Source organism: Budorcas taxicolor, chromosome 11 (assembly GCF_023091745.1).
Source record: "Budorcas taxicolor isolate Tak-1 chromosome 11, Takin1.1, whole genome shotgun sequence".
Taxonomy (NCBI): domain Eukaryota; kingdom Metazoa; phylum Chordata; class Mammalia; order Artiodactyla; family Bovidae; genus Budorcas; species Budorcas taxicolor.
In genome coordinates, this window is record NC_068920.1 from 160,802,598 (window position 1) to 160,829,746 (window position 27,149).

A 27,149-nucleotide genomic window follows, 5' to 3' on the forward strand; every position below is an offset into this window, starting at 1 on the left:
CTCCAGGAAGCGCCCCCACTTCCCCACCCTCGAGCACCTCCCACCCGGCTCCTGGCCCCCCTTTTCCTGCTGGAATGTCCCGGCGAGGCTCGGGTGTCAAGAACTCGAGAACCCGAGGCCGCAGCGCGGCAGCCCCGCCAGCAAATGTATTTACTCTGCGGCCCTATCTCCGCGCCATCGGGCCAGGTATTTGTCCAGGCCGCCCGGGACAGCTGCGGTTTTTGTTATGATAACTGGGGCAGGGGCTGGCGTCTCCACGGGGCGCTCGGTGCCCGAATTGGGGGGTGGGTGGGGAGGTTCAGGTTACAGTTGTGAACCTCAGCAAATAAGGCCCACCTGGGGCTCTCCTGGGACACTCCTGTAGGAGGCTCTCAAAACAGAGCCTGGCGGTGTGTCCACTAGTGTTATCTTTAAACGATCCTTTTACTGTTCTTGTCCCCATTTACACGTGAGGGAAGGGAGGATGGGGAGTTTAAATCTCTTAAATTCGCACAGATGACAAAGCTGGCTCTGTTTTTTTTTTTTTAAAGATAACTGAGACACTCAACTTTAAAAGAATTTTTTGGCTGCGCTGGGTCTTCCTTGGGCTGGGGCTTTTCCTGGCAGGCGCCTGGGCTCTCTTGTTGTGGCTGGTGGAGGAGGGGGTCCTTCGCCTTTCTAGTTGTGGGGTGCCAGCTCTCTCTAGCTGTGGCAGGCTCAGTTAGTTGCCCTGCGGTGGCATGCGGGATCTAGTTCCCTGACCAGGGATTGAACGTGCAAGCCCTGCATTGCAAGGCAGATTCTTAACCCCTGGGTCACCCTGGCTCAGGGTCACTGCAGACATAATTATTCCCACAGCCTGGCACCTGATAAATGCTTCAAAACAGTAGCTGCTCACTTGAACATCTTCGTGGCAAAGCTTCATCCACTTAGCAGCCGTACAGGCACCTAACCTTGCTGAAATGATGGTATTTTGGTAGGATTTCTTGTACAGAATTGTATTTTTTGTGAAGTATGGTGGATTTCCTGTGTTGTGTTAGTTTCAGGCGTGATTCAGGTATATATCCGCTCTTTTTCAGATTCTTTTCCATTATGGGTTATTACAAGATACTGACTTTAGTTCCCTGTACTATAGGTCCTTGTTGTTTATCTGTTCTATATATTGGTAGTTTGTATGTTAATCCCAAGCTCCTAATTTATCCCTCCCCCCAGTTCCCCTTTGGGAACCGTAAGTTTGTTTTCTAAGTCTGTGAGTCCATTTCTGTTTGTTGTCTGTTTTTGTAAACAAGTCCATTGTATCATTTCTTAGATTCCACATGTAACTGATATGTGATATTTGTCTCTGTCTGACTTACCCACTGAGCGTGATCATCTCTCCATCCATCCTGAATTGTATTTCTGAGCCTAGAACACTAGTCTGTTGGAGTTACCCAATGTGTGGGACTGAATGGCTGGCTGGCTGCGTGCCTCCACCTGGTTGCATATTCAGAGGGTGATTTGGGGGCTTTGTGTATCAGGGGAGGTGGATTTTGGCTGAGAGCTTCATGAATCAGCCAGCCAGTGACCCCTCTGGCATAGATAGTGAAGGCAGCTTCTCATCTTCCGCACAGTGGCCCTTTTGTTGTTGTTGCCTTGAATATTTAAAACCTCCAGCCCTTGGCTGGGTGTGTGAGGTTGGTAGCTGCCTTGGTGCCTCCCCCAGGAATAATTAGGCCAGCCTATGCCTCCAATAGATCAACAACCCTGAAGCACCTCCCCTCACCCCCAGATCCTTCTGGAAGAGCCCAGCTCTCTGGGTCAAGCTTAGAAGTCACAGGTCTTGCTAATGTTGCTACTGCTAAGTCACTTCAGTCGTGTCCGACTCTGTGTGACCCCATAGATGGCAGCCCACCAGGCTCCCCCGTCCCTGGGATTCTCCAGGCAGGAACACTGGAGTGGGTTGCCAATTCCTTCTCCAATGCATGAAAGTGAAAGTCAAGTTGTTCAGTTGTGTCCGATTCCTAGCGACCCCATGGACTGCAGCCTACCAGGCTCCTCCATCCACGGGATTTTCCAGGCAAGAGTACTGGAGTGGGGTGCCATTTCCTTCTCCGTTGCTAACGCTGTGTGACCTCATTCCTCAATGGTTTTCATTTCCCCTGCCTCTTGCAGATTCCTCAGACTGGCCAGAACACCCTTCCAGTTTCTTCCAGCCGCTTCCTGACCTCAGATCACGGAGCCCGTCTTAGCTGAGGGTCCAAGCACTGCACAGCCACACAGTCCTCTCCTTCCCACGATGAACCCGAGAGGTGGTGGTGTCCCCATTTTAAGGACGAGGAAACCGAGGAGGCGCTGGGAGGGTGCCCAGGAGACTGCCCAGGCAGTCTGGCCGCTGGGCCCGAGCTCCTGGTTGTGACCCAGACCCTCATCCCGGGGACCTCCCTGACAGTCCAGTGGTTAGGACTGAGCACTTTCACGGCTGGGGCCCGGGTTCAGTCCCCGGCCAGGGAACTGAAATCCTGTAAGTTGAGTGCACTGTTGGGAGAGGAAAAAAAAAGACCCTCTTCCCATACCCCCCAGCCCAGCTCTGCCCCGGGCACTGAGGGAGGAGGAAAAGCGTATGTGGTTCGCCCTGTCGCTCTTGCCCGCTCATTTCCCCTCCTCCCCTCTGGATGCGGTTGGGCTGGGTGCACCCCACTGCACCCACCAGTCCCCCCACTTGTCTGTATCCATCTGGCGCTCGGCCTCCCTTCTGGCCCTGCCACTGCGGCCTCTCCCTTTATTCAGCCTCTGCCTGCTCCCCACTCTCCTGCCCCCGTCCCGGTTCTTCCTGCTCCCAGAGGAAACCTTCTGTATCAGTGACCAGTTGACTTTTGTTGCGGAACAAACCAGCTCAGAACTTAGTGGTCTAATACACCAGGCATGTGTTGTCAGCATCGTGTGGGTCTGCAGCGTGGGGCTGGCTCCCTGGGGCTGAGTGGTCTGGGGACTGGCAAGGCATTGCCTGTGGGCGCCCCCATTCTCCTCCTTGGGGCCAGTCCAGTGGGTGGCAGAAGGATTCCCAGTGGTGAGAGAGAGCAAGCCCCAGTGTGCAAGTGTTCAAAAGCATGTTTTTTTCTTTAAAGAAGGTCATCACTTTATTTGGAGTATAGTTTAAGTACACCAAGCTGCATCTATTTAAAATGTGTGTTTTGATCAGTTTTGACATATTGTGCATCTCTTCAGCAGTCAGTACATCAAAATAACAATCTTCTTTTTTTAAAAAATATTTATTTATTTAACTGCGCCAAGTCTTCACTGTGGCATGTGGGGTCTAGTTCCCTGACCAGGGATCGAACCAGCACCCTCTGCATTGGGAATTCAGAGTCTTAACCACTAGACCATAAGGGAAGTCCCCAAATAACAGTCTTTACCCCCAAACGTTTCCTTGTGCCCCTGGTAATCCCTTCCTGCAGCTATGGGTGGCTTTCTGTCCATCTCAATGGCACATTATTCTAGGATTTTATATACATGGGATCATAGATCCTGGACACTGTTCAACTGGCTGCCTGTCCGTGGCTTAATGATTTAGCGATCCATCCATGCGGGCTTCTGTGCATATCCAGAGTTCATTCCTTTTCACTGCTGAGGAATTGTAACTGTTAAACAGATTACAGGTGGTCCCCAACTACAAACTACAGATGGTTCAATGGTCTGGTTTCCGACTTGGCAGTCGTGTGAAGGTGATGTGCATTTGGTAGAAACCGGACTTTGCGTTTTGAGTTCCGGTCGCCGCCGCCCTGGCAGCCTGCAGTCTGCTCCTCTGCACAACGCTGGGCGGTGGCAGGGCCGTGGCCCCCCGACACCCACTGAACCACGAGGGTACATTGCGGCCATTCTGTACCCACTCAGCCATTCTATTTTTCTATCCAGTGTTCAGTCAGTGGCAGGAGGTGCTCACGTGCTTGATGGTCAAATAGGCTTTGTGTTGGACAGTTTTGCCCAACTGTCGGCTGTTGTAAGTGTTCTGAGCAGATTTAAAGCGGGCTGGTCTAAGACTGTGATGTTCTGCAGGTCAGTGAACTAAGTACATTTTTTTTCCCCCCAAACTGCGTGGCTTGTGGGATCTTAGTTCCTCGACCAGGGATAGAACCCATGTCCTTGGGAGTGAAAGTGCAGAATCCGAATCACTGGACCACCGGGGAATTTCCCTAAATGCATTTTTGACTTTAACAATATTTTCAACTTTTGATGGGTTTATCAGGATACAAACCGCATTGTGAGTCGAGGAAGATCTGTACTCTCAACACTTGGGTGTTTTTTTTTTTTAATATAATTTTATTTTTGTGTTTGTTTATGTCTTGGCCTCACGGGGTCGTCTTGCTAGGAGGGCTTTTCCCTCGCTGCAGAGAGCAAGGGCTGCTCTTCATTGCGGTGCACAGGCTTCTCACAGCAGTGCCTTCTATTGCCGAGCAGCGGCTCTAGGGTGTGTGGGCTCCAATAGCTGTGGTTCCCGGCTCAGGAGTTACGGTGCACGGGCGGCATGTGGGATCTTCCCAGACAAGGGATTGAACCTGTGTCCAGTGCATTGGCAGGTGGATCCCTATCCACTGTGCCACCAGGGAAATCCCCAGCACTTAAAGAAGCCACATTTTAAAGAACCCATACTTATTACCATGCAGTCTGGGGTGGCTGGGTGGGGTGCCTGTGTCTTGAGTGTCTCCTGAGGTTGTAGTCATCAGCCAGGATACAGTCACCCCAAGACTCAGCAGAGGCTGAAGGGCTGCCTGCAAACTCACTGACCTGGTTGTCCTCAGGTTTTGGCGCCTCATGGGTGCCTGGCTGTTGGACAAGGGCCTCAGCATCCTGCCATGTCATGCGGGCCTCTCCTATCATGTCCTCTGGAGTCACCAGAGACACACAGCAACTGACAAGAAGGCAGGAACTTCTTAAAACTACTCTCAGAAGCAGCCGCATTCCTGGTGCCTTATCTCTTCACTGGAAGTCATGCAGAGGCTTCCCAGGCGGCGCTAGTGGTGGAGAACCCACCTGCCACTGCAGGCGATGGAAGAGAGGGCAGGTTCTGTCCCTGGGTCAGGAAGATCCCTGGAGAAGGAAACGGCAGCCCGCTCCAGGATTCCTGCCTGGAGAATCCCCATGGACAGAGGAGCCTGTGGCTGCAGTCCATGGGATCGAAAAGAGTCGGACACGAATGAAGGGACTGAGCATGCATTGGGAAACTTCCGTGATGGTCCAGTGGTTAAGAGTCTGCCTTGCAATGTGGGAGACATGGGTTTGATCCCTGGTGGGAAAACTAAGATCTCACGTGCAGCTACTGAGCCTGCGTGCTCTGGAGCCAGTGTGCCACAGAGTTTGTGAGCCACAACGAAAGAACGCCCATGAGGCAGCTGTGACCCAATGCACCAGATAAATAAATCAGTGTATGTATATGTATATATGTATTTTTAAGTCACTCAGTGTGATGGACACTCAAGGGGAGAGAATTATGTGTTGGGGGTCAGGGGTCACAGAGGGTGCCTCCTGCAGACATAGTCCAGTGTATGGACACAGCACAATTGCTTTATCCATTCATCGGTTGTGAGCTCTTGGTTGTTTCCAGTTTGGGTCTATTGCAAACAGTTTTCTGTAAACATTTGTCTGGTCATAGGTTGTTTGTATTTGTCTTGAGTAAATACCTAGGAGTGGAATAGCTGAATCTTAATGGTGTATGTAGGTTTAACTTTTTAAGAAATTGTCAAACTGTTTCCCAAAGTGGTTGTTACTGTTTTATTTTCCTATTTGCAGCCTTTGAAAGTTTCCATTCAGTTCAGTTCAGTCGCTCAGTCGTGTCTGACTTTGCGACCCCATGAATCGCAGCACGCCAAGCCTCCCTGTCCATCACCAACTCCCGGAGTTCACTCAGACTCACGTCCATCAAGTCTGATGCCATCCTACATATTTGCTACAGCTTGCTAAGGTCAAGTTGGTTGGTTCTGTTTTTTTAATTTTAGCTATCCTAATGGGTGGTGATAGCTCGTGGCTTTAACTGGCATTTCTAATTTTTAAAATAATTTTACTCATTTGGCTGTGCTGGGTCTTGGCTGCTGCGGGGGCGTTCCCCTAGTTGCGACGAGCGGGGGCGACTCTCTAGCGGCGTGCAGGCTCCTCGTTGCGGTGGCTTCAGGCTCCAGGGCGCTTGGACTTGAGTATCTGTGGGCTCGTGGGCTCAGTAGTTGCAGCTCCCAGCCTTGGAAGCACAGACTCAGTAGTTGTAGCTTAGTTGCCCCATGGCATTTGGGATCTTCCCAGATCAGGGACTGAACCTTTGTCTCCCGCACTCTTAACCAGTGAGCCACCAGGGAAAGCCGGCATTTCTCATTTTGATCGCATTTCTGATGACTAAGGACACGGAGCATCTTTTTATGTACTTATCGGGCATTTGAATGTCTGCTTGGAAGTGTTTACAAGTATTTTGTCCACTTTCTTATCGGGATATTTGCCTTATTATTGAGTTTGAGTTCTTTATACAGTGTTGATACAACCCTTTGTCTGATAGATGTGTTGAATTTTCTTCCACTCAGTGACTTGCCTTTGTAATTCTTCAGTTCAGTCATTCAGTTGTGTCCAACTCTCTGTGACCCCATGGACTGCAGCACGCCAGGCCTCCCTGTCCATCACCAACTCCTGGAGTTTACTCAAACTCATGTCGATTGAGTTGGTGATGCCATCCAACCATCTCATCCATGTTGTCCCCTTCTCCTCCTGCCTTCAATCTTTCCCAGCATCAGGGTCTTTTCAAATGAGTCAGCTCTCCGCATCAGGTGGCCAAAGGATTGTAGTTCTTAGTGATGTCTTTTAAAGAAATATGTATTTGGCTGCGTGTGGTCTTGGTTGGGGCCTGCGGGGTCTTGCTCTGTGGCACACGGACTTTCTAGTTATGGCGCGTGGGATCTTAGTTTCCCCCACCACGGATGGAGTCTGTATCCCTCGCACTGCAGGGTGGATTCTTAACCACTGGACGCCCAGGGACGTCTCTGCATCTCACGCCTTGATGTGTTCTTTCTTCGCGGTCACCCCGTTCAGAATCACTTTTCTGTGTGCCTCGTGACTGTATTTTTGGTCCATGAATTCTTTAAGGTGTATTATTTAATTTTCAGATAGTTGATGTTTTCCTGGACACTTCATTAGTACTGGTTTCTAATTCTCTTGTGGTCAGTGAATGCAGTTGGGACGATTTCAGTTCCTTTAACGTTGCTTTGCTTTATGGCCCAGTACGTGGTCTGTCTCGGTAAATACACGTTGTGTTCTGAGAATGGTATCTGCAATTGCTGGGTAGAGTATTCTATAAACATCTGCTGGATCAAGAGGCTTCACAGTGTTGTTCGGATTGTCCGCGTGCTGACTGATTCTGTCTGGTTCTGTCAGCTGGTGGATGAAGGTATTAACGTCTTCTATAACTGTGCCTCTTGCGTGTTTCTCTCTAACTCTGCCAACTTCTGTTTCGTGTAATTGGAGCTCTGCTATTAGATAGAGGTGCATTTATAATTGTCAATGTCCTCCTGGTAAATTATTCCTAATAATAAGTGTTTCTCTTTATTGCTGGTAATACATTTTTTGTTTGTTTGTTTTGGCCACACCTTGCAGCTTGTGAGATTTTAGCTCCCCAACCAGGGATTGAACCCAGGCCCATGGCAGTGAAAACACCAAGTCCTAACCACGGGACCACCAGAGAGCCACCTGGTGGTATTCTCGGTCTGTTTAATCTGATCACAAGAGCCCGTTGCAGCCTTTTTTGCTTACTTTGTATGGCCTATCTTTCCCATTTATCACTTCTGTGTATTCTAAGTGTTGTCTATTGTCACTTGCTTGTAGGTCTTGGTTTTTATTTGTTATGTCAATCTCCGATTTTTAATTGGAAAGTTGAGATCAGCATTTATTGTAATTATTGATATGTTTTTAAATTATTGATATGATGTGTGTTGGTTGCTCGATTGTGCCCAACTCTTTGAGACCCCCTGGACTGTAGCCCCCAGGCTCCTCTGTCCATGGAGGGAATTCTTCAGGCCAAACTACTGGCGTGGGTTGCCATTCCCTTCTCCAGGGATCTTCCTGACCCAGGGATCAAACTCAGGTCCCCCACATCGCAGGCGGAGCCTTTACCTTCTGAGCCACCAGGGAAGCCCATTGATATGATGTTTAAGGCTAGTTTTATTGTTTTGGCTTTGTTGCCTCTGTCGTGCCCCCTGGTTTCTACCCCCTTCACCCCTGTGCTGTGCCCACTCCCCAGCTTTGTTGGGTATTAATTTGAATATTTTTTTAGCATTCCCTTTTAATTTGTCTCGGTGTTTTTGCTGCATAGTTCCTGGTTATTTTTCTTAGTGGTTGTACTGTTCCAACCAGGGTTCTTGGCCTCCTTGGTCAGTGAAATTGATCAGAGGTCAGACACAAAATTCAGGCGAGGCTTTATTGAGGGCCCTGCTGCGGCGGGGGTGGGGGAGTGAGAGCAAGTAACAGGTTCCCTTGCTTGCTCACTTGCTGAAGAGGCGGAGCAAGCTGGTTCCTTATATGGGGTGAGGGTAGGGGTGTCCGGGGGTCCGGCTGGAGGGGTGGCTCAGGTGGCTTGCCCACTCCTTAGGTGGTCGTGTGTGCAGAGGGCGTGCACAGGACCATGCTTCTGCTCCCAACCCTGCTCCCCAGGCTCTTTGAAACTGGCAGTTGGGTTATTTGTTTGTTTTTAATCTCTTTGTATCTTTTTGTCCAGAATTTGCCCTAACTGCACATGCATGCAGTTATTTTTAGTCCCTTATGGACTCTTGTTATTTTGTTGGAGGAGAGGTGTGTCCAGGTACAAGCATTGAAGCAAAGGGTTCCAGGTTCCAAGCCTGTCTCAGGTCTAAGGATTAAAATACATCGCTAACTTCTTACAGTCTCCTTAGAATTAGTATTGTATCACTTTCAGTAAGGTGTAGAAGCTTGTTAATTTATAGATCTCTTTACCTTCATCCCCATGCATTAAGCTTTTATAACTTTTCCAGGCAAGAGTACTGGAGTGGGTTGCCATCTCCTTCTCCAGAGGATCTTCCCAACCCAGGGATCGAACCTGGGTCTCCCGCATTGTAGGCAGATGCTTTATCATCTGAGCCACCAGGGAAGACTTTATAACTTTAATAAGTGTTATAGTTTTCATGTGTACACATTGCAAACTCATCATAATATGTTATAATTTTGGCTTTCAACAGTCATACATTAGAGGAAAAAATTATTATCTTTTCTATTCATCCCAATTATTATACGACAGAGGATGAGATGGCTGGATGGTATCACTGACTCGATGGATGTGAGTCTGAGTGAACTCTGGGAGATGGTGATGGACAGGGACGCCTGGCGTGCTGTGATTCATGGGGTCACAAAGAGTCGGACACGACTGAGCGACTGAACTGAACTCATAGTTCTTCCTTTATTTCTCAAGTTCAGGTTCACCTCTGGTATTCTTTTCAACCCAAAGAATTTTTTTTAACCTCTCTGTTACGGAAGGTCTCTGATAAGGAATCCTCTGAGTTTTCTTCCATCTGAGAATGCCTTACTTGCGGTAGGCAGAACTCTAAGGGTGGTGCCCGTGTTTCCCTTCCCTAGTTATTCTGCCAAACACGAGTATAGGTACTGCTGTGAAGGGATTTTTGCAGATGGAATTAAAGTCCCAAGTCAGTTGATCTTAAAATACAGATTTTTCTGGATGGGTCTGACCCAATCAAATGAGCCCTTTAAATGCAGAGATCTCTCTCTACCTGGTAGCAGAAGGGAAGACAGGGAGTTCTGAAGCATGAGAAGGCTCTGATGTGCATTCCTGGCTTTAAAGATTGAGATGGTCGTCTGGGAAGGGTGGCGAGCAGCCTCCAGGAACAGAGCCTCAGAGCCGCGGAGCTAGAATTTCCAACAACCAGAATGAACTTGGACATAGATTCTTCCTTCCAGGCCCATTCCACTTAACACCTTGATGAAGACCCTGAGTTGAGTCAGCCTGCACTTCTGACCTACAGAGTGTGAGCCAGGACATGAGTGTTTGGTCGTTTTTCTCCATTTGAAAAAGCTATAAAATGCACATATCATAAAATGTATCATCTTAACAATTTTTCAGTGTACAGTTCAGTGGTACTAAATGCCTTTACATTATTGTGTAACCGTTACCACCATCCACCTTCGTATTTTCTTTCATCTTTCCAAACTGAAACTCTGTCCCCATTAAATAGTAACTCTCCTCCTCACCCATCTTCCCCAGTTCCTGGTAACCACCATCCCCCTTTCTGAGTCTGGTCAGAAAACGAAGATCATGGCATCTGGCCCCATTACTTCATGGGAAATAGATGGAGAAACAGTGTCAGACTTTATTTTCTGGGGCTCCAAAATCACTGCAGATAGTGACTGCAACCATGAAATTAAAAGACACTTACTCCTTGGAAAGAAGGTTATGACCAACCTAGACAGCATATTCAAAAGCAGAGACATTACTTTGCCAACAAAGGTCTGTCTAATCAAGGCTATGATTTTTCCAGTGGTCATGTATGGATGTGAGAGTTGGACTGTGAAGAAAGCTGAGCACAGAAGAATTGATGCTTTTGAACTGTGGTGTTGGAGAAGGCTCTTGAGAGTCCCTTGGACTGCAAGGAGATCCAACCAGTCCATTCTAAAGGAGATCAACCCTGGGATTTCTTTGGAAGGAATGATGCTAAAGCTGAAACTCTAGTACTTTGGCCACCTCATGCGAAGAGTTGACTCATTGGAAAAGACTCTGATGCTGGGAGGGATTGGGGGCAGGAGGAGAAGGGGATGACAGAGGATGAGATGGCTGGATGGCATCACGGACTCGATGGACGTGAGTCTGAGTGAACTCCGGGGGTTGGTGATGGACAGGGAGGCCTGGCGTGCTGCGATTCACGGGGTCGCAAAGAGTCAGACATGACTGAGCAATTGAGCTGGACTGAAGGACCTCAGACAGTGGAGTCTTTTTGTGACTGGCTTATTTTACTTAGAATAATGTCCTTAAGTCTCTTCCATGTTGTCAGAATTTCCTTCCTTTTAAAGGCTGAGTGACGCTCCATTGTGGGGATAAGCCGCACTTTGCCCATTCATTGGTCGGTAGACCCTTGGGCTCCGCCTTTCAGTCTTGTGACCGGTGCTGCTGTGAACGTGGGTGCATAAACATCTCTCCCCTGCTCTCAGTTCTTCTGGGTGTGTCCCCGGAAGTGGAATTATTGGCTCCTGTGGAAATTGCTTATTTTCTTTTTGGTTGCTGTTAGGACCTAGCCAGCACCATGACAGGCTTCAGGGGCCACGGTAGGCCTAAGCCTCCTTCACAGAAGGGATGAGTCACTGCCCAGGGAGGAACTGAGATCGTCTCCTGCCGACACCAAAGACTTGGCCAATCAGTATGCTCCTGGTAGCCTGGTTCAAGCCTATCAGGGTGAGGATGAACCTCCCCCAAGAAAGGCCACGCCTCCAAAAATCTAGCCAATTAGTAAAGACCAGGAAACTCCTGCAGCCAATAAGCCCTTGCCGACTCTCTGTCTTTGTCCTAAACCTATAAATACTGCTGTAATGCAGGTTCCGGGCTCTTGTTCTACTCCACTGTGTTGGATGTGACGGGAGCCCTGGCTCGAGCTAGCAATAAATCCCTTTATGCTTTTGCTTTGCTGTGGACGTCTTATCCTCTCAGCTTTGGGGACTCGGACACCGGGCATAACAGTTGCATTGCACAGCTTGTGGGATCTTAGTTTCCCAACCAGGGATTGGACCAGGGTCACAGCAGTGAAAAATGCCAAGTCCCAACGACTGGACCACCAGGAAGTTCTCTGGAAATATGTACTTTTTTGAGGAATTGGTGTGTTTTCCACAGTGGCTGCACCGTCTTACATTCCCACTAACAGTGCACAAGGGTTCCAATTTCTCTGCATCCCCACCTCCGGGTTTCTGCTTTTACGAATGCAGTCATTATCACGGCTGTGAGGTGGCCGGGCGTTGTGTGCCGCTGCGTTTATGGTGATTTGCTGTCAGCAATAGAAGAGGCGCACGTGCCTCGATCCTGAAGGACATTTCCTTTCGATGTTGATTCCTGGGTTGTAGGTTTTTTCCATCAGCTGTTTAACATATTGATCCTCAGCTGTCTCTTGACTATCTGTGGAATTCAAACTGTTGTTCCCCTGTATATAATGTAATGGGTCATTTTTTGCCGCCAGCTTTCCAGGCTTTGATGTTAAATCTTTTGGTTTTGAGAATTTGTTGCTGTTGTTTTGGGTGCGCTGTGTGGCATACGGGGATCTTTAGTTCCCTGACCAGGGATCAAACCCTCGGCTCCTGTAGTGGAAGCTCAGAGTCCTAACCACTAGACCTCCAGGGAGGTCCCTGAGAAGTTTTATGATGCTGTGTCTAGGGAGTTTTCTCCCACGAAGTGCCTGTTGTGGATATTTAGAGTTTTATGAATTTGTCTTTTATCACATGTCGTGTAGGTAATTAGCCATTATTACTGCAAATGTATTTTTCCCAAAATCTGTCCTGGGACTTGACATGGAGTTAAGACCTTTTCCTGTAACCATAGGCCCGTGAAGCTCTATTCTCTTTTTCCTTAATCTCTGTTTGTCAGATTGGTGCTTCTTCAAAGTCACTATTTTTTTCCCCATCACCTCCATTTTAATATTGACATCAGTGAATTAAAAAAAAATTCAGATATTATGTGTTGAAAATTTCTTGTGCCTTTTTAAAAAATCCATGTCAAACTTTCTAATTCTTCATTGAGAACTTTTTTCAAGTGTGTTTATCTTTGCTCATGGGGTTTGTTATAACAGTTACTTTCTCTGATAATTTCAGCATCTCGGGTAGACATATGTTGACTGTCTTTTCCCTTGAGGACTGGTCACATTCGCCTCATTCTTTGAATGGCGAATGCTTTTTGGGTTGGGTCCTGCACATCGCATATATTATGTTGTATAAATTCTCAGTCCTAAAGGAAATCAACCCTGAGTATTCATTGGAAGAACTGATGCTGAAGCTCCAATACTTTGGTCACCTGATGGGAAGAGCCGACTCAGTGGAAGAGACCCTTCAATCTGGGAAAGATTGACAACAGAGGGCGAAATGGTTGGAGGGCGTCACCGACTCAGTGGACATGAGTTTGAGCAAACTCTGGGAGACGGTGAAGGACACGGAAGCCGGGAGTGTTGCAGCCCACGGGGTTGCAAAGAGTCAGACGTGACTCAGCAACTGGACAGCAATAAACCCTAAGTCCTGTTATGCCCTGGAAAGTTTATGAAGTTTATGAAGCACTCAACCTAGGTAGTTTCAGATCACTAGTTGATGTACCTTCTATGAGTAGCATTTCCAATCTTGGTCCAGTTTCCTGTTTTTTATTTTTGAGGTCTGATTGACATTACATTACAGTAGTATCAGGCATACAATGTAATGATTCAATATCTGTATACACTGTATAATGATCACTGTATGAAGAAAATTGTTTTCTTGTGATGAGAACTTTTAAGAATCAGTCCCCTAACTACTTTCAGATATGTTGTTGGTTCAGTTGCTAAGTCATGTCTGACTGTGATCCCATGGACTGCAGTACCCCAGGCTTCCCTGTCCTTCACTGTCTCCCGGAGTTTGCTAAAACTCGGGTTCATTGAGTCCATGATGCCATTCAACCACCTCATTCTCTGTCGCCCCTTTCTCCTTCTGCCCTCAATCTTTTCCAGCATCAGGGTCTTTTCCAATGAAAGAGACAGCTCTTTGTATCAGGTGGCCAAAGTATTGGCATTTCAGCTTGAGCATCAGTCCTTTCAATGAATATTCAGAGTTGATTTCCTTTAGGACTGACTGGTTTGATCTTCTTGCTATCCCAGGGATTCTCAAGAGTCTTCTCTAGCATCATATTTCGAAAGCATCAATTCTTTGGTGCTCTGCCTTCTTTATGGTCCAGCTCTCACATTCATACATGACTACTGGAAACACCATAGCTTTGACTACACAGACCTTTGTGGGCAAAGCAACATCTCTGCTTTTTAATATGCTAAGTTTGTCATAGCTTCTTTTCCAAGGATTGATGTCTTTTAATTTCATGGCTGCAGTCACCGTCCACTGTGATTTTGAAGCCCAAGAAAGTAAAGTCTGTCACTGTTTCCGTTTTTTCCTCATCTATTTGCCATGAGCTGATGGGACCGGATGGTATGATCTTAGTTTTCTGAATGTAGATTTTTAAGCCAGCTTTTCCACTCTTTTCTTTCACCCTCCTCGAGAGGCTCTTTAGTTCTTCTTTGCTTTTAGCCATAAGGGTGGTATCATCTGCATATTTGAGGTTGTTGATATTTCTCCCGGCAATCTTGATTCCAGCTTGTGCTTCATCCTGCCTGGCATTTCTCATGATATACTCTGCATATAGGTTAAATTAGCAGGTGACAGTATATAGCCTTGACATACACCTTTCCCAATTTTGAACCAGTCTATTATTCCATGTCTGGTTCCAACTATTGCTTCTTGACCTGCATACAGGTTTCTCAGGAAGCAGGTAAGGTGGTCTGGTATTCCCATCTCTTTAAGAATTTTCCACAGTTTATTGTGATCCACACAGTCAAAGGCTTTAGCCTAGTCAATGAAGCAGAAGTAGATGTTTTTCTGGAATTCCCTTGCTTTCTCTATGATCGAGTGGATGTTGACAATTTGATCTCTGGTTCCTCTGCCTTTTCCAAATCCACATTATACATCTGGAAGTTCTCGGTTCACGTACTGTTGAAGCCTAGCTTGAAGGATTTTGAGCATTACCTTGCTAGATGTGAAATGCGCTCAGTTGTGTGGTAGTTTGAATATTCTTTGGCATTGCGCTTCTTTGGGGTTGGAATGAAAACTGACTCTTTGCAGTCTTGTGGCCATTGCTGAGTTCCAAATTTGCTGGCATATTGAGTGCAGCACTTTAACAGCATCATCTTTTATGATTTGAAATAGCTCAGCTAGAATTTCATCACCCTCACTAAAGCTTCTGAGGCCCACTTGACTTCGCATTCCAGGATGTCTGGCTGTAGGTGAGTGGCCACACCATGGTGGTTATCTGGGTCATGAAGATGTTTTTTGTATAGTTCTTCTGTGTATTCTTGCCACCTCTTCTTTATCTCTTCTGCTTCTGTTAGATCCTTGCCATTTCTGTGCTCTATTGAGCCAATCTTTGTATGAAATGTGTTCCCTTGGTATCTCCAATTTCCTTGCGAAGATCTCTAGTCTTTCCCATTCTGTCGTTTTTCTCTATTTTCTTTGCATTGTTCACTTAAGAAGGCTTTCTTATCTCTCCCTGCTATTCTCTGGAACCCTGCATTCAGCTGTGTGTATCTTTCCCTTTCTCCTTTACAGTATCATTAGAGATTCACCATGCTATACACTACATCTCCAGGACTTATTTGTTTTATAACTGAGTTTATACCTTTTGACCCCCTCCACTGATTTTGCCCACCCCCATCCCCATTTCAGACAACCACCGATCTGTTCTCTGTATCCATGAACTCGGGTTTGTTTTTTTCCGATTCCACATGTGAATGAGGTCGTGCACTATTTCTCTTTCTCTGTCTGACTTATTTCACTTGACATAATACTCTCAAGGTCCATCCACATTATTGCACATGGAAACTCCAGTACTTTGGCCACCTCATGCGAAGAGTTGACTCATTGGAAAAGACTCTGATGCTGGGAGGGAGTGGGGGCAGGAGGAGAAGGGGACGACGACCGAGGATGAGATGGCTGGATGGCATCATGGACTCGATGGACGTGAGTCTAAGTGAACTCCGGGAGTTGGTGATGGACAGGGAGGCCTGGCGTGCTGCGATTCACGGGGTCGCAAAGAGTCAGACACGACTGAGCGACTGAACTGAACTGAACTGAACTGAATATTTCATTCTTTTTTAGTGGCTGAATAATATTGTAAGTGTGTATAACATATTTCAAGGCAAGATTTTTGTTAATATGTTTACACACACACACCATTTTCTTTCTCTGTTCATCCATCAGTGAACACTTGGCTGGTCTTAACTACTGAAAATAACGCTGCAGTGAACATGGTGAATGCATATAGCTTTTTGAGTTAGTGGATTTTTTTTCCTTTAAAGACCCAGGTTGGAATTGCTGAGTCATACCGTAGTTCTTGACTTCCCTGGTGCCTCAGTCGGTACAGAGTCTGCCTGCAATGTGGGAGACCTGGGTTTGACCCCTGGGTTGCGAAGATCCCCTGGAGAAGAGAAAGGCTACCCACTCCAGTATTCTTGCCTGAAGAATCCCATGGACAGAGGAGCCTGGGGTGCTACAGTCCATGGGGTCACAAAGAGTCGGACACGACTGCGTGACTTTTTTTTTTTTTTTTTTTACAGTAGTTCTATTTGTAATGTTTTTCAGGACCCTCTATACTGTTTCCCATAGTGGTCACACCAGTTTACACTCCCACCAATAGCATGTGCACAAGGCTTTTCTTTTTTCCACCTCCTCACCAACACTCGTTCTTTCTTTGCTTTTTGGTGACAGCCATTCTAACAGGTGTGAGGTGATAGCACATTGTGGTTTTGATTTGCATTTCCCTGATTGAGCATCTTTTCAAGGTACCTTTTTGGCCCTCTGTATGTCTTTGGAAAATGTCTGCTCAGATCTTCTGCCCGATTTTTAATTGTAGGTTTATTTTTTGCTATTGAATTATATGAGTTTTTAAAAATATACTTTGAGTATCAACCCATGTAAAATACATGATTTGCAAATACTTTCTCCTATTCAGTAGGTTGCCAGTTCATTTTGTTGACGGTTTTCCCTGATGTGCGGAAACTTGTTTGATGTTGTTCCAACTTGTGTTGTGGCTTTAGTTGGCTTTGCTTTTGGCTTCAAGGGGACTTCCCTGGTGGCTCAGATGGTGAAGCGTCTGCCTACAATGCGGGAGACCCACGTTCAATCCCTGGGTCAGGAAGATCTGGAGAAGAAAATGGCACCCCACTCCAGTATTCTTGCCTGGAAAATCCCATGGACAGAGGAGTCTGAGGCTATAGTCCATGGGGTCACAAAGAGTCAGACATTACTGAGTGACCTCACTCACTTGGCTTCAAATCTAAAATGAAAGTCATTGTCAAGACTAATATCAAGACGCTTACTGCCTATGTTTTCTTTGGGGAATGTTATGGTTTCAGGTCTTACATTCAAGTCTTTAATCCATTTTGAGTTAAATTTGGGGTATTGTGTTCGTTTATGGGTGTGGTGTAGTGGGCAGAATGCGTTGTTGAATCTTGTTTGTTAATATTTCCTTGTTGAGGATTCTTACATCTGCGTTTATCAGGGGCACTGGTTTGTATTTTTCTTGTGGCATCCTTTTCTGATTTTGGTATCAAGGTAATGTTGGCTTCATAAAATGAGTTTGGAAATATTTTCTCCTCTCTTTTAGTTGTTCGTATAGTTTGAGGGTTGGTATTAATTCTTTGGGTGTTTGGTAGCCATCTGGTCTTAGAGTCCTATTTGTTGCAAGGGTTTTGATTACTGATTCCCTTTAGTAATCAGTCTGCTCAGGTTTTTTTTCTTCATGATTCAGGGTGGAGCACTGTGTGTCTAGGAATTTAATTTGGCTTCTAGGTTCTCAGATTTGTTGGCATGTAATTGTTCATGGTAGTCTGTCAGGAGCCACTGTATTTCTGTGGTATTGGTGGTAAACGTGTCCTCTTTCATTTTTAATTTTGTTTGAATCTTTTTTCCTTAGTCTAGCTAAATATTTGTCCATTTGGTTCATCTTTTCAAAGAAGCAGCTTTTCGTTTTATTAATATTTTCTATTTTTAGTCTCTGCTTCTACTCTGATCTTTGTTATTCCCTAACTTCTACTAGCCTTGGGCTTCATTTGTTCTTGTTCCTTGAGGTGTAAATGTAGAATATTTATGAGATTTCTGATGTTGTATAGGCATTTATTTTTATGAGCTTTGCTGCAGCTCAAGTTTTGGTCTGTTCTATCCATTTTCATTTGTCTGAAGGTATTAAAAAATTTTTTTTTCTTTTGATTTCTTCTTTGACCCATTGGTTGCTCAATAGCATGTTGTTGTTGATTTTCCAGTTTTCTTCCCATAATTGGTTTCTTGTTGGCAAAGGTGCTTGAAGTGATTTCAATCACCTAAAGTTTAGAAAGGCTTACTTTGTAGCCTACTAGGCAATGGCAACCCACTCCAGTACTCTTGCCTGGAAAATCCCAGGGACGGAGGAGCCTGGTGGGCTGCAGTCCATGGGGTCTCTAAGAGTCCGGCACGACTGAGCGACTTCACTTTCACTTTTCACTTTCCTGCATTGGAGAAGAAAATGGCAACCCACTCCAGTGTTCTTGCCTGGAGAATCCCAGGGACGGCGGAGCCTGATGGGCTGCCGTCTATGGGGTCGCAGAGTCAGACATGACTGAAGCGACTTAGCAGCAGCAGCGTGAACTATTCTGAAGGATGTTCCATATACACTTGATAAGAATATGTATTCTGTTTATTTTGGATATATATTCTGTATGTATGTGTTTGAGTTTATCTGGTCTAACATGTCCTTTAAGGTTGCTGTTTCCTTATTTTTTTTTAATCTGGGTGATTTATCCATTGATGTAAGGTGGATATCAAAGTTCCCTATTGTGTTGCTATCAATTTCTTTCTTTAGGTCTGTTATTATTTGCTTTTATACTTAGGCACTCCTATGTTGTGTTCAAGGCAAATTGGAAGTGGTCAAACAGGAGATGGCAAGAGTGAACGTCGACATTCTAGGAATCAGCGAACTAAACTGGACTGGAATGGGTGAATTTAACTCAGATGACATTACATCTACTACTGCGGGCAGGAATCCCTTAGAAGAAATGGAGTAGCCATCATGGTCAACAAAAGAGTCCGAAATGCAGTACTTGGATGCAATCTCAAAAACGACAGAATGATCTCTGTTCGTTTCCAAGGCAAACCGTTCAATATCACAGTAATGCAAGTCTATGCCCCAACCAGTGATGCTGAAGAAGCTGAAGTTGAACGGTTCTATGAAGACCTACAAGACACTTTAGAACTAACACCCAAAAAAGATGTCCTTTTTATTACAGGGGACTGGAATGCAAAAGTAGGAAGTCAAGAAACACCTGGAGTAACAGGCAAATTTGGCCTTGGAATATGGAGTGAAGCAGGGCAAAGGCTAATAGAGTTTTGCCAAGAGAATGCACTGGTTATAGCAAACACCCTCTTCCAACAACACAAGAGAAGACTACACATGGACATCACCAGATGGTCAACACCGTAATCAGACTGATTATATTCTTTGCAGCCAAAGATGGAGAAGCTCTATACAGTCAGCAAAAACAAGACCAGGAGCTGACTGTGGCTCAGATCATGAACTCCTTATTGCCAAATTCAGACTTAAATTGAAGAAAGTAGAGAAAACCACTAGACCATTCATGTATGACCTAAATCAAATCCCTTATGATTATACAGTGGAAGTGAGAAATAGATTTAAGGGACTAGATCTGATAGAGTACCTGAAGAACTATGGATGGAGGTTTGTGACATTATATAGGAGACAGAGATCAAGACCATCCTCATGGAAAAGAAATGCGAAAAAGCAAAATGGCTGTCTGGGGAGGCCTTACAAATAGCTGTGAAAAGAAGAGAAGTGAAAAGAAAAGGAGAAAAGGAAAGATATAAGCATCTGAATGCAGAGTTCCAAAGAATAGCAAGAAGAAATAAAGCCTTCCTAACAACAGAATGGGGAAGACTAGAGATCTCTTCAAGAAAATTAGAGATACCAAGGGAACATTTCATGCAAAGATGGGCTCAACAAAGGACAGAAATGATATGGACCTAACAGAAGCAGAAGATATGAAGAAGAGGTGGCAAGAATACACGGAAGAACTGTACAAAAAGGATCTTCACGACCCAGATAATCACTATGGTGTGATCACTCACCTAGAGTCAGATATCTTGGAATGTGGAAGTCAAGTGGGCCTTAGGAAGCATCACTATGAACAAAGCTAGTGGAGGTGATGGAATTCCAGTTGAGCTGTTTCAAATTCTGAAAGATGATGCTGTGAAAGTGCTGCACTCAATATGCCAGCAAATCTGGAAAACTCAGCAGTGGCCACAGGACTGGAAAAGGTCAATTTTCATTCCAATCCCAACAAAAGGCAATGCCAAAGAATGTTCAAACTACCACACACTTGCACTCATCTCACATGCTAGTAAAGTAATGCTCAAAATTCTCCAAGCCAGGCTTCAGCAATACGTGAACCGTGAATTTCCAGATGTTCAAGCTGGTTTTCAAAAAGGCAGAGGAACCAGAGATCAAATTGCCAACATCCGCTGGGTCATGGAGAAAGCAAGAGAGTTCCAGCAAAACATCTATTTCTGCTGTATTGACTATGCCAAAGCCTTTGACTGTGTAGATCACAATAAACTTGGAAAATTCTTCCAGAGATGGGAATACCAGACCACCTGACCTGCCCCTTGAGAAACTTATATGCAGGTCAGGAAGCAACGGTTAGAACTGGACATGGAACAACAGACTGGTTCCAAATAGGAAAGGGAGTGCGTCAGGGCTGTATATTGTCACCCTGCTTATTTAACTTCTATGCAGAGTACATCATGAGAAACGCTGGACTGGAAGAAGCACAAGCTGGAATCAAGATTGCTGGGAGAAATATCAATAACCTCAGATATGCAGATGACACTACCCTTATGGCAGAAAGTGAAGAGGAACTAAAAAGCCTCTTGATGAAAGTGAAAGAGGAGAGTGAAAAAGTTGGCTTAAAGTTCAACATTCAGAAAACGAAGATCATGGCATCTGGTCCCATCACTTCATGGGAAATAGATGGGGAAACAGTGGAAACAGTGTCAGACTTTATTTTTGGGGGCTCCCAAATCACTGCAGATGGTGACTGCAGCCATGAAATTAAAAGATGCTTACTCCTTGGAAGGAAAGTTATGACCAACCTAGATAGCATATTGAAAAGCAGAGACATTACTTTGCCAACAAAGGTCCATCTAGTCAAGGCTATGGTTTTTCCAGTGGTCACGTATAGATGTGAGAGTTGGACTCTGAAGAAAGCTGAGCGCCGAAAAATTAATGCTTTTGAACTGTGGTGTTGGAGAAGACTCTTGAGAGTCCCTTGGACTGCAAGGAGATCCAACCAGTCCATTCTGAAGGAGATCAACCCTGGGATTTCTTTGGAAGGAATGATGCTAAAGCTGAAACTCCAGTAGTTTGGCCACCTCATGCGAAGAGTTGACTCATTGGCAAAGAGTCTCTCTGATGCTGGGGGGGATTGGGGGCAGGAGGAGAAGGGGACAACAGAGGATGAGATGGCTGGATGGCATCACTGACTCGATGGACGTGAGTCTGAGTGAACGCCGGGAGTTGGTGATGGACAGGGAGGCCTGGCGTGCTGCGATTCATGGGGTTGCAAAGAGTAAAACACGACTGAGCAAGTGAACTGAACTGATGTTCACTGATATATACTCACAAATGTTGTATCTTCTTGTTGGATTTGAGCCCTTTGTCATTTTGTAATACCTTCTCTGTCTCTTATTGCAGTTTTTGTTTCATAGTCTCTCTCTGTTGTATAAGCATAGCTGCCTCAGTCTTTGAGGTTTCCTTTTGTGTTGAATGTTTTTCTGTTCTTTTCTGGTCTATGTGTGTGGTCTGCAGACTCACACTGCAGTGAGTCTTTTATAGACAGAATATCTTGTCTCTTTATCCATTCAGCCGCTCCATGTCTTTTGGAAAAGTTAGTCTATTTAAAGTAATTGCTAGGTATGCACTAATTTGCAATTTTGTTCATTGTTTTCTGGCTGTTTTTCTGGTCCAGGTTTTAAGGTCTTCCTTATGCAGGCCTGGATCTGTCCCCTACACATGCATCTTGAGGGCGAGTCTAGGGCTGGTGTGGATCCATTCTAAGATGACTCACCGTTCCTAGATGTGAGATTCTCAGGAGTAAACCCAAGAACGTCCTGGGCAAGCTGGTATACATTGGTCACCCCAGTTCACACACAGAACTAGGGGACTCAGAACCCCTCTGAAGGTACTTCTCTAGGATTTCCCTACCCTCTCCCTTCTGCAGGGGGCCCTCTCCTGGTTCCTCTGGCCAGAATGACAGAGTTTATCGTGGAGTTTTAGCTGCCCGGTCATGTGGTTCTGGGGCTGGAGCTTTGAGCTTCGAAGGAAATGAGAAGGGAAAACAGGCAGCTCACCCCTTTACAGTCACTTCTGTGTTTTGACTACACTCTGCTTTTGTCCACTTTTCAGGGTCTTCTTTGGTATTTTGTCTAGCATTTTTAGATCAGCAGGAGAGAGAGGCTTTTTAAAACTGGTAATAAGATTTACCGTCTGAACCATTTCTAAGTGTACAGTTCAGGGGCATTCACGTTATTGTGCAGCCACAATTATCACCTCCCTCCAGAACGCTTTCATCCTCCCAGATGGAACTGTCCCCACTGATACCCGAACTTCTCATCCCCCCCAGCCCCTGGTAATGTTGAAAGATGCAGGTTTTTAAAGCCAGTGTTTGCAAGATGTTTATTAATGTTCTGTTGGCCAAAGCAAGTCACATGGCCAAGTCCAGCCTGAAGGGGATAGAGAAACAGGAGGCGCGGCCCGGGTGGCCGTGTGGTGTGGAAGCAAGAGCAGCTGCGTGGGTCTCAGGAGAAGCCGTGAGTGAGACCCTGGCTGCTGGGAGCAGGTGGGTGGGAGCCCTCAGGGGCTCAGTAGTCCTGTCGTTGGGATCCCTCCCCTAGGGGAACCTGACCTCTGATTTCACCCACCTGCTGTATGGGCGGTGGGAGTGGGAGGGATGGGGGCAAGGCTAGGGGTGGGAGGGGGATTTCAGCAAGGCTCCCCCACCCTCAGCAGCGCTGTGCAGTTATATGTTTTCTTTTTCTCTCTGCCTTCTATAACCCCTAAAGACAGTCAGGAAATGCACTTCAAAGCCACACCCTGGGATGCCCACCCAGGTCCGGACTGGGAGTGGTGGGGGAGGTCCTGCCCCAGCCCCCTTCCAGCCTGTTCCTCCGGACCGGAGGCTTGGAGGGGCTCAGCTGGTCAGGACACTCTCAGTGGGTGCAGGGCGGACCTTCAGGACTTGTTGGGACCGGCTGGGGCGCCCACGGTTTATTGAGTGGATGCTGGCGGGCAGGGCCAGACCTGGAAGGCAGCTGAGAGCCCCCTTCGGGCTTCTGGGTGGGCTACTCTTCACCCACTGCTGCTTGGGTGCTCTGTTCCCTCCCCCACCCCGTTCACGTCTCTGTTCCTTCTCCACCTCAGCAGGCTTTTGGCCCTTAATGACCTCCTGGCTCTCCCTGGTCCTCGGGTAGCCAGGGTCCAGTGACTCCAGAGTGGAGAATCTGATTGGCTCAGCCCATCCTCGCAGACCAGCCCCCATTGGACGGTGTCTCAGCCTATGAGGGGGCTGCCCTGCGCTGAAGCATCTGCCTTGGTTCCATCTGCTGGGGCATCAGGGCCCTGGGGGCAGGACCACGTCCCCGCAGGTGCAATCAAGGCGGGCACGGCCTGCCTTCCATCCCGCTGGCCATCTGTACTGGCTGTGTGGCCGCCAGGAAGGCATGTCCCCTCTCTGAGCCCTGGTTTTCGCGTCCCCTTGTTGCACTCTGGATAGAGCTTCAAGAGTGCAGGCTTGGGGAGGCCTGAGTGTGGGGTTCAGGGCGGGTCAGGGTCGGCACGGTCACTGTGACTCTCCTTGGAGGGGCTTTGTTCTGAGGTCTGTGAGGAGGACTCCCTCCTGGCCCGGCAGCCTTTTGGGGGCTCACTGCCTCTGCCGTTTCTTCCTAGGAGCGGACGCGAAAGGGGGCGGCGGCCCCGCAGTCCCTGAGGACCCTGCGTGCCCCGGGCTCCCGCAGCTCCCGCGCCGCCCGCAGCTCCGGGAGGAGGACCGAGCGCCCACCGAGGAAGTGGCCGCCGCAGACGGAGGGGACGCCGCGGCGCCAGAGGGACCCCCGGGCGAGCCCCCAGCCGAGGCCTCCGCGGCGCCTCCAGCCCAGGCCCAGGCCATGGCCGCGGGCGAGGCCCTGCAAATGCCCAAGGCGGCGGCCGGTGGGGTCCCCAACATCGGCTTCGTGGGCGAGCCCCCGCCCTACGCGCCGCCGGACCCCAAGGCCGCGCACCTGCTCTACCCGGCGCCCTTCTCACCGCCGGTGCTCTTCCCGCCCGCGCCGGCCGCCCCGGCCCTGTACCCGCCGCCGGCACCGCTCTTCCCCGCGCCTGCTGCGCAGCCGCTCTTCGCGACCTTCCCGGTGGTGAGTCAGCCCGCGGGGACCCCCGTCTCCCCCCAGCCACCCTTGCAGAGGACACAGCTGTGCCCTGGGGGCGCAACAGAAAGGGGCTTCCTCCGTCTGGGGAGTGGGCGAGACTGAGCGGCCTCGCAGGAGCCGGGGGTCATTTGAGCTGGGTTCTGCAGAATGAACAGGAGTGTTCAGGGAGAGGCGAGGAGGAGAGCCCAGCACAGGCGTTGCAGGGTGGCCAGGGCTGGTGCATCCTGGGAGTGAGGGTGGTTGGTCCAACTTATTGAGGAGCGGATAGGAAGAGGTGGGGGTTCCATTGTGAGGGACCCCAGGGCCTTTATTAGGGGATGAGTTGATACAGATTTTTAGAAAAACCCTGGCTGCCTGTGGAGGACAGCTTTGAGGTCTCCCCCACCTCTCCCCGCCTCGGTGCGGAACACTGGAGGAAGTGGAGACCCTGGTCGCTGCAGCCTGGACTGAGCAATCTGTAGGGGCAGAACCTGGAGGATTCCAGGGGGCTGCATGACAGGGCAGGGTGCTGAGCGGGCAGGAATGGGGCCTTGCTCCCCGGGCAGCCTGCAGCCTGGCTGGGTGAGGCTGGGAGGTGGCTGGAGTGACAGCGCCATGGTGGTTGCTGACCATGTCCTCATCCTGGTGTCTGGAGGCTACGGCCCGCTCTCTGACCACGCCATGGCCTCTTCCCCTGCAGTACAATAGCCCCGTGGCAGGCGTGCCAGCCCCGGCCCTGGCAGAACACAGGCCCCTGCCCAAGGACTACATGATGGAGTCTGTGCTGGTGACCCTCTTCTGCTGTCTGCTCACCGGGCTCATCGCCATCGTCTACTCCCACGAGGTAGGAGGGCGTGGGGGGGTACCCTGGTGCAGCCTCCAGGCCTGCCATGCCCAGGTCCCCAGTGTTCCCCCCCACCCCCGAGAAGGCTGGCAGAATTGGGAGATCGGTGCCCAGTTGTCTGGGATCCTGGCCGCCGCCTCTGCTGTCTCTGCCCTTTACCACTCAAGTTCTGCTCTAGAAGATCCCACTGAAACAGTTCACACTGGTGGTGTGAATGATTCAGGTCCAGGGGACTGCCCATCCCGTGGGGCTTGTGTTTCAACTTAGATTTAAAAAAAAATAATTTTATTTGATTTGGGCTCTGGTGGGTCTTTGCTGTTGCTTGGACTTTCCGGAGTTGCAGGGAGCAGGGGCTCCTCTTGGTTGTGGTGCGCGGGCTTCTCTTGTTATGGAGCGTGGGCTCCAGGGCACGCGGTCTTCAGTAGGTGCAGCCGGGGGCTCACTAGTTGTGGTTCCCAGGCTCTGGAGCACAGGCCAGTAGTTGTGGCACGGGGGGCCTGCTTGCTCCATGGCGTGCGGGATCTTCCCAGATCCGGGACCGAACCCACGTCTCCTGCATTGGAAGGCGGATTCTATACCGTGGAGCCACCAGGGAGGCAGCAGGGCCTTGTGTGTAATCTGTCCATCTGCTCGTTTATTCTACCCACCCACCTCTGTCTGTCCTTCCCAGCTACCGATCTCTCCGTTCACCCGCTACCCACTTTTCCATCCACCATCTGTCTGGTCTCCATCTATTCATCCACCCACCCCATTCATCTGTTAATGCACCTGTCTGTCCACTCAGCCATCCGCCTGTCTGTCCATCCACCATCCACCCACCTGGCATCTCGGTTACACCCTTTCTTCTTCCTCCCTCCCCGCCATTCCTGACCTTGGCTCAGCATGAGGCTGTCCTAATAGTAGGAAGGCCCTGGGGCTTCTGTTCAAGGCTGACCCGATGAGAGCCCTGATGTCCCCCGGAGGTCAGGCTCCCCAGTTGTAAGCAAGACGGGACCGGGGCGGGGGGGCTGAGTGAGGACCGGGCCCCTCAGAGGTGCGACTCTGCAGGCTGCTGCCTGCTTGCCAGTTCTGGCTCTGCCACCAGCTGCGAGGCCCTGGGGCAGGTCACTTCACCTCTCTGAGCCTTTGTTTGCTCATCTTCAAAGAGGGGCCAACGATGATATCGAACTCGGGGGTGGTGTGCAGATGGTGAGGGACGGGCCTGGAGTGCGGATGTGGGCCAGGCCTGCGGCCAGTGCCCGGGAGCTGGCCGCCACCGCCTCGATCGCTGCTGCCCCCGCGTGAGCCGTGGCCTGGACAAGCCCCCGACCGCCTCGCGGAGTCAGCTGTCCAGTCTGTGCGCTGGGGCCGGGCGGGCTCCGGGGTGTCGCCGGGAGGGAGCGCGGGATCTGGGTCCACTCACTGCTCCCCTGGTCTTGTTGCAGGCCCGCGCAGCCCTGGCCCGGGGGGACCTGGCCCAGGCTCAGGAGGCCTCTCGCAAGGCCCGCTCGCTGGTGCTCTTCAGCCTGCTCTTCGGGGTCTTCGTGTCCACCAGCTGGGTTATCTACGTGGTGGTCGCGCTCTACCTGCCTTGAGGGCTGCTGGCTCCCCTGGGGACTCCGGGTCCTTGGCCAGGCTCCTTCTGTGGACTTGAATTCCCGCCGGTGGCCACCTGTCACCTAGAGGGGACCCGGGCGGGAGGCCGGAAGACGGTGGGCTCTGCAGTCCACGGCACCCCTGTGGCCGGGCCTCGGCATCCTGGCCTGAGGGGGCCCCAGTGCCCCGGTGGCTCCAGCTGGGGGACGGGGGCCAGTGCCTCCATGCCCAGGCCTTCTCCTGACCCTGAGGGACCAGCGCCCTCCTCTCCTCAGAGTCGCTGGCAAGGACGTTGCCACCTCCGGCCACCCGTGCCTGCAGGGCCTAGCTGCCCGGCTCTCGCCCTCCCTGTGGGAGCCGAGAGGAGCAGCCTCCCCTCTCCTGGGTCGCTCCTGCCCCACCCGGGAGGCAGCCTCTCTCTCTCCTGCTGACCCCTCGCCCCAAAGCCCAGGCCATGGTGGCCAGTCAGTGGACGCACAGCAACACGCCAGGCGGAGGGTCTCATGGCTGCTTCGGG

General features: G+C 49.0%; 1 protein-coding gene across 1 annotated transcript; it reads left to right on the forward strand.

Moving 5' to 3' along the window:
• The first annotated feature begins 74 nt into the window (after positions 1-74).
• On the forward strand, positions 75-26,631 carry PRRT1B (proline rich transmembrane protein 1B). Its single transcript, XM_052648287.1, has 4 exons — positions 75-186; positions 23,756-24,219; positions 24,914-25,057; positions 26,482-26,631. Exons 1-4 carry the CDS (start codon positions 75-77, stop codon positions 26,629-26,631), a joined length of 870 nt encoding a protein of 289 aa, XP_052504247.1.
• Positions 26,632-27,149: the final 518 nt, after the last annotated feature.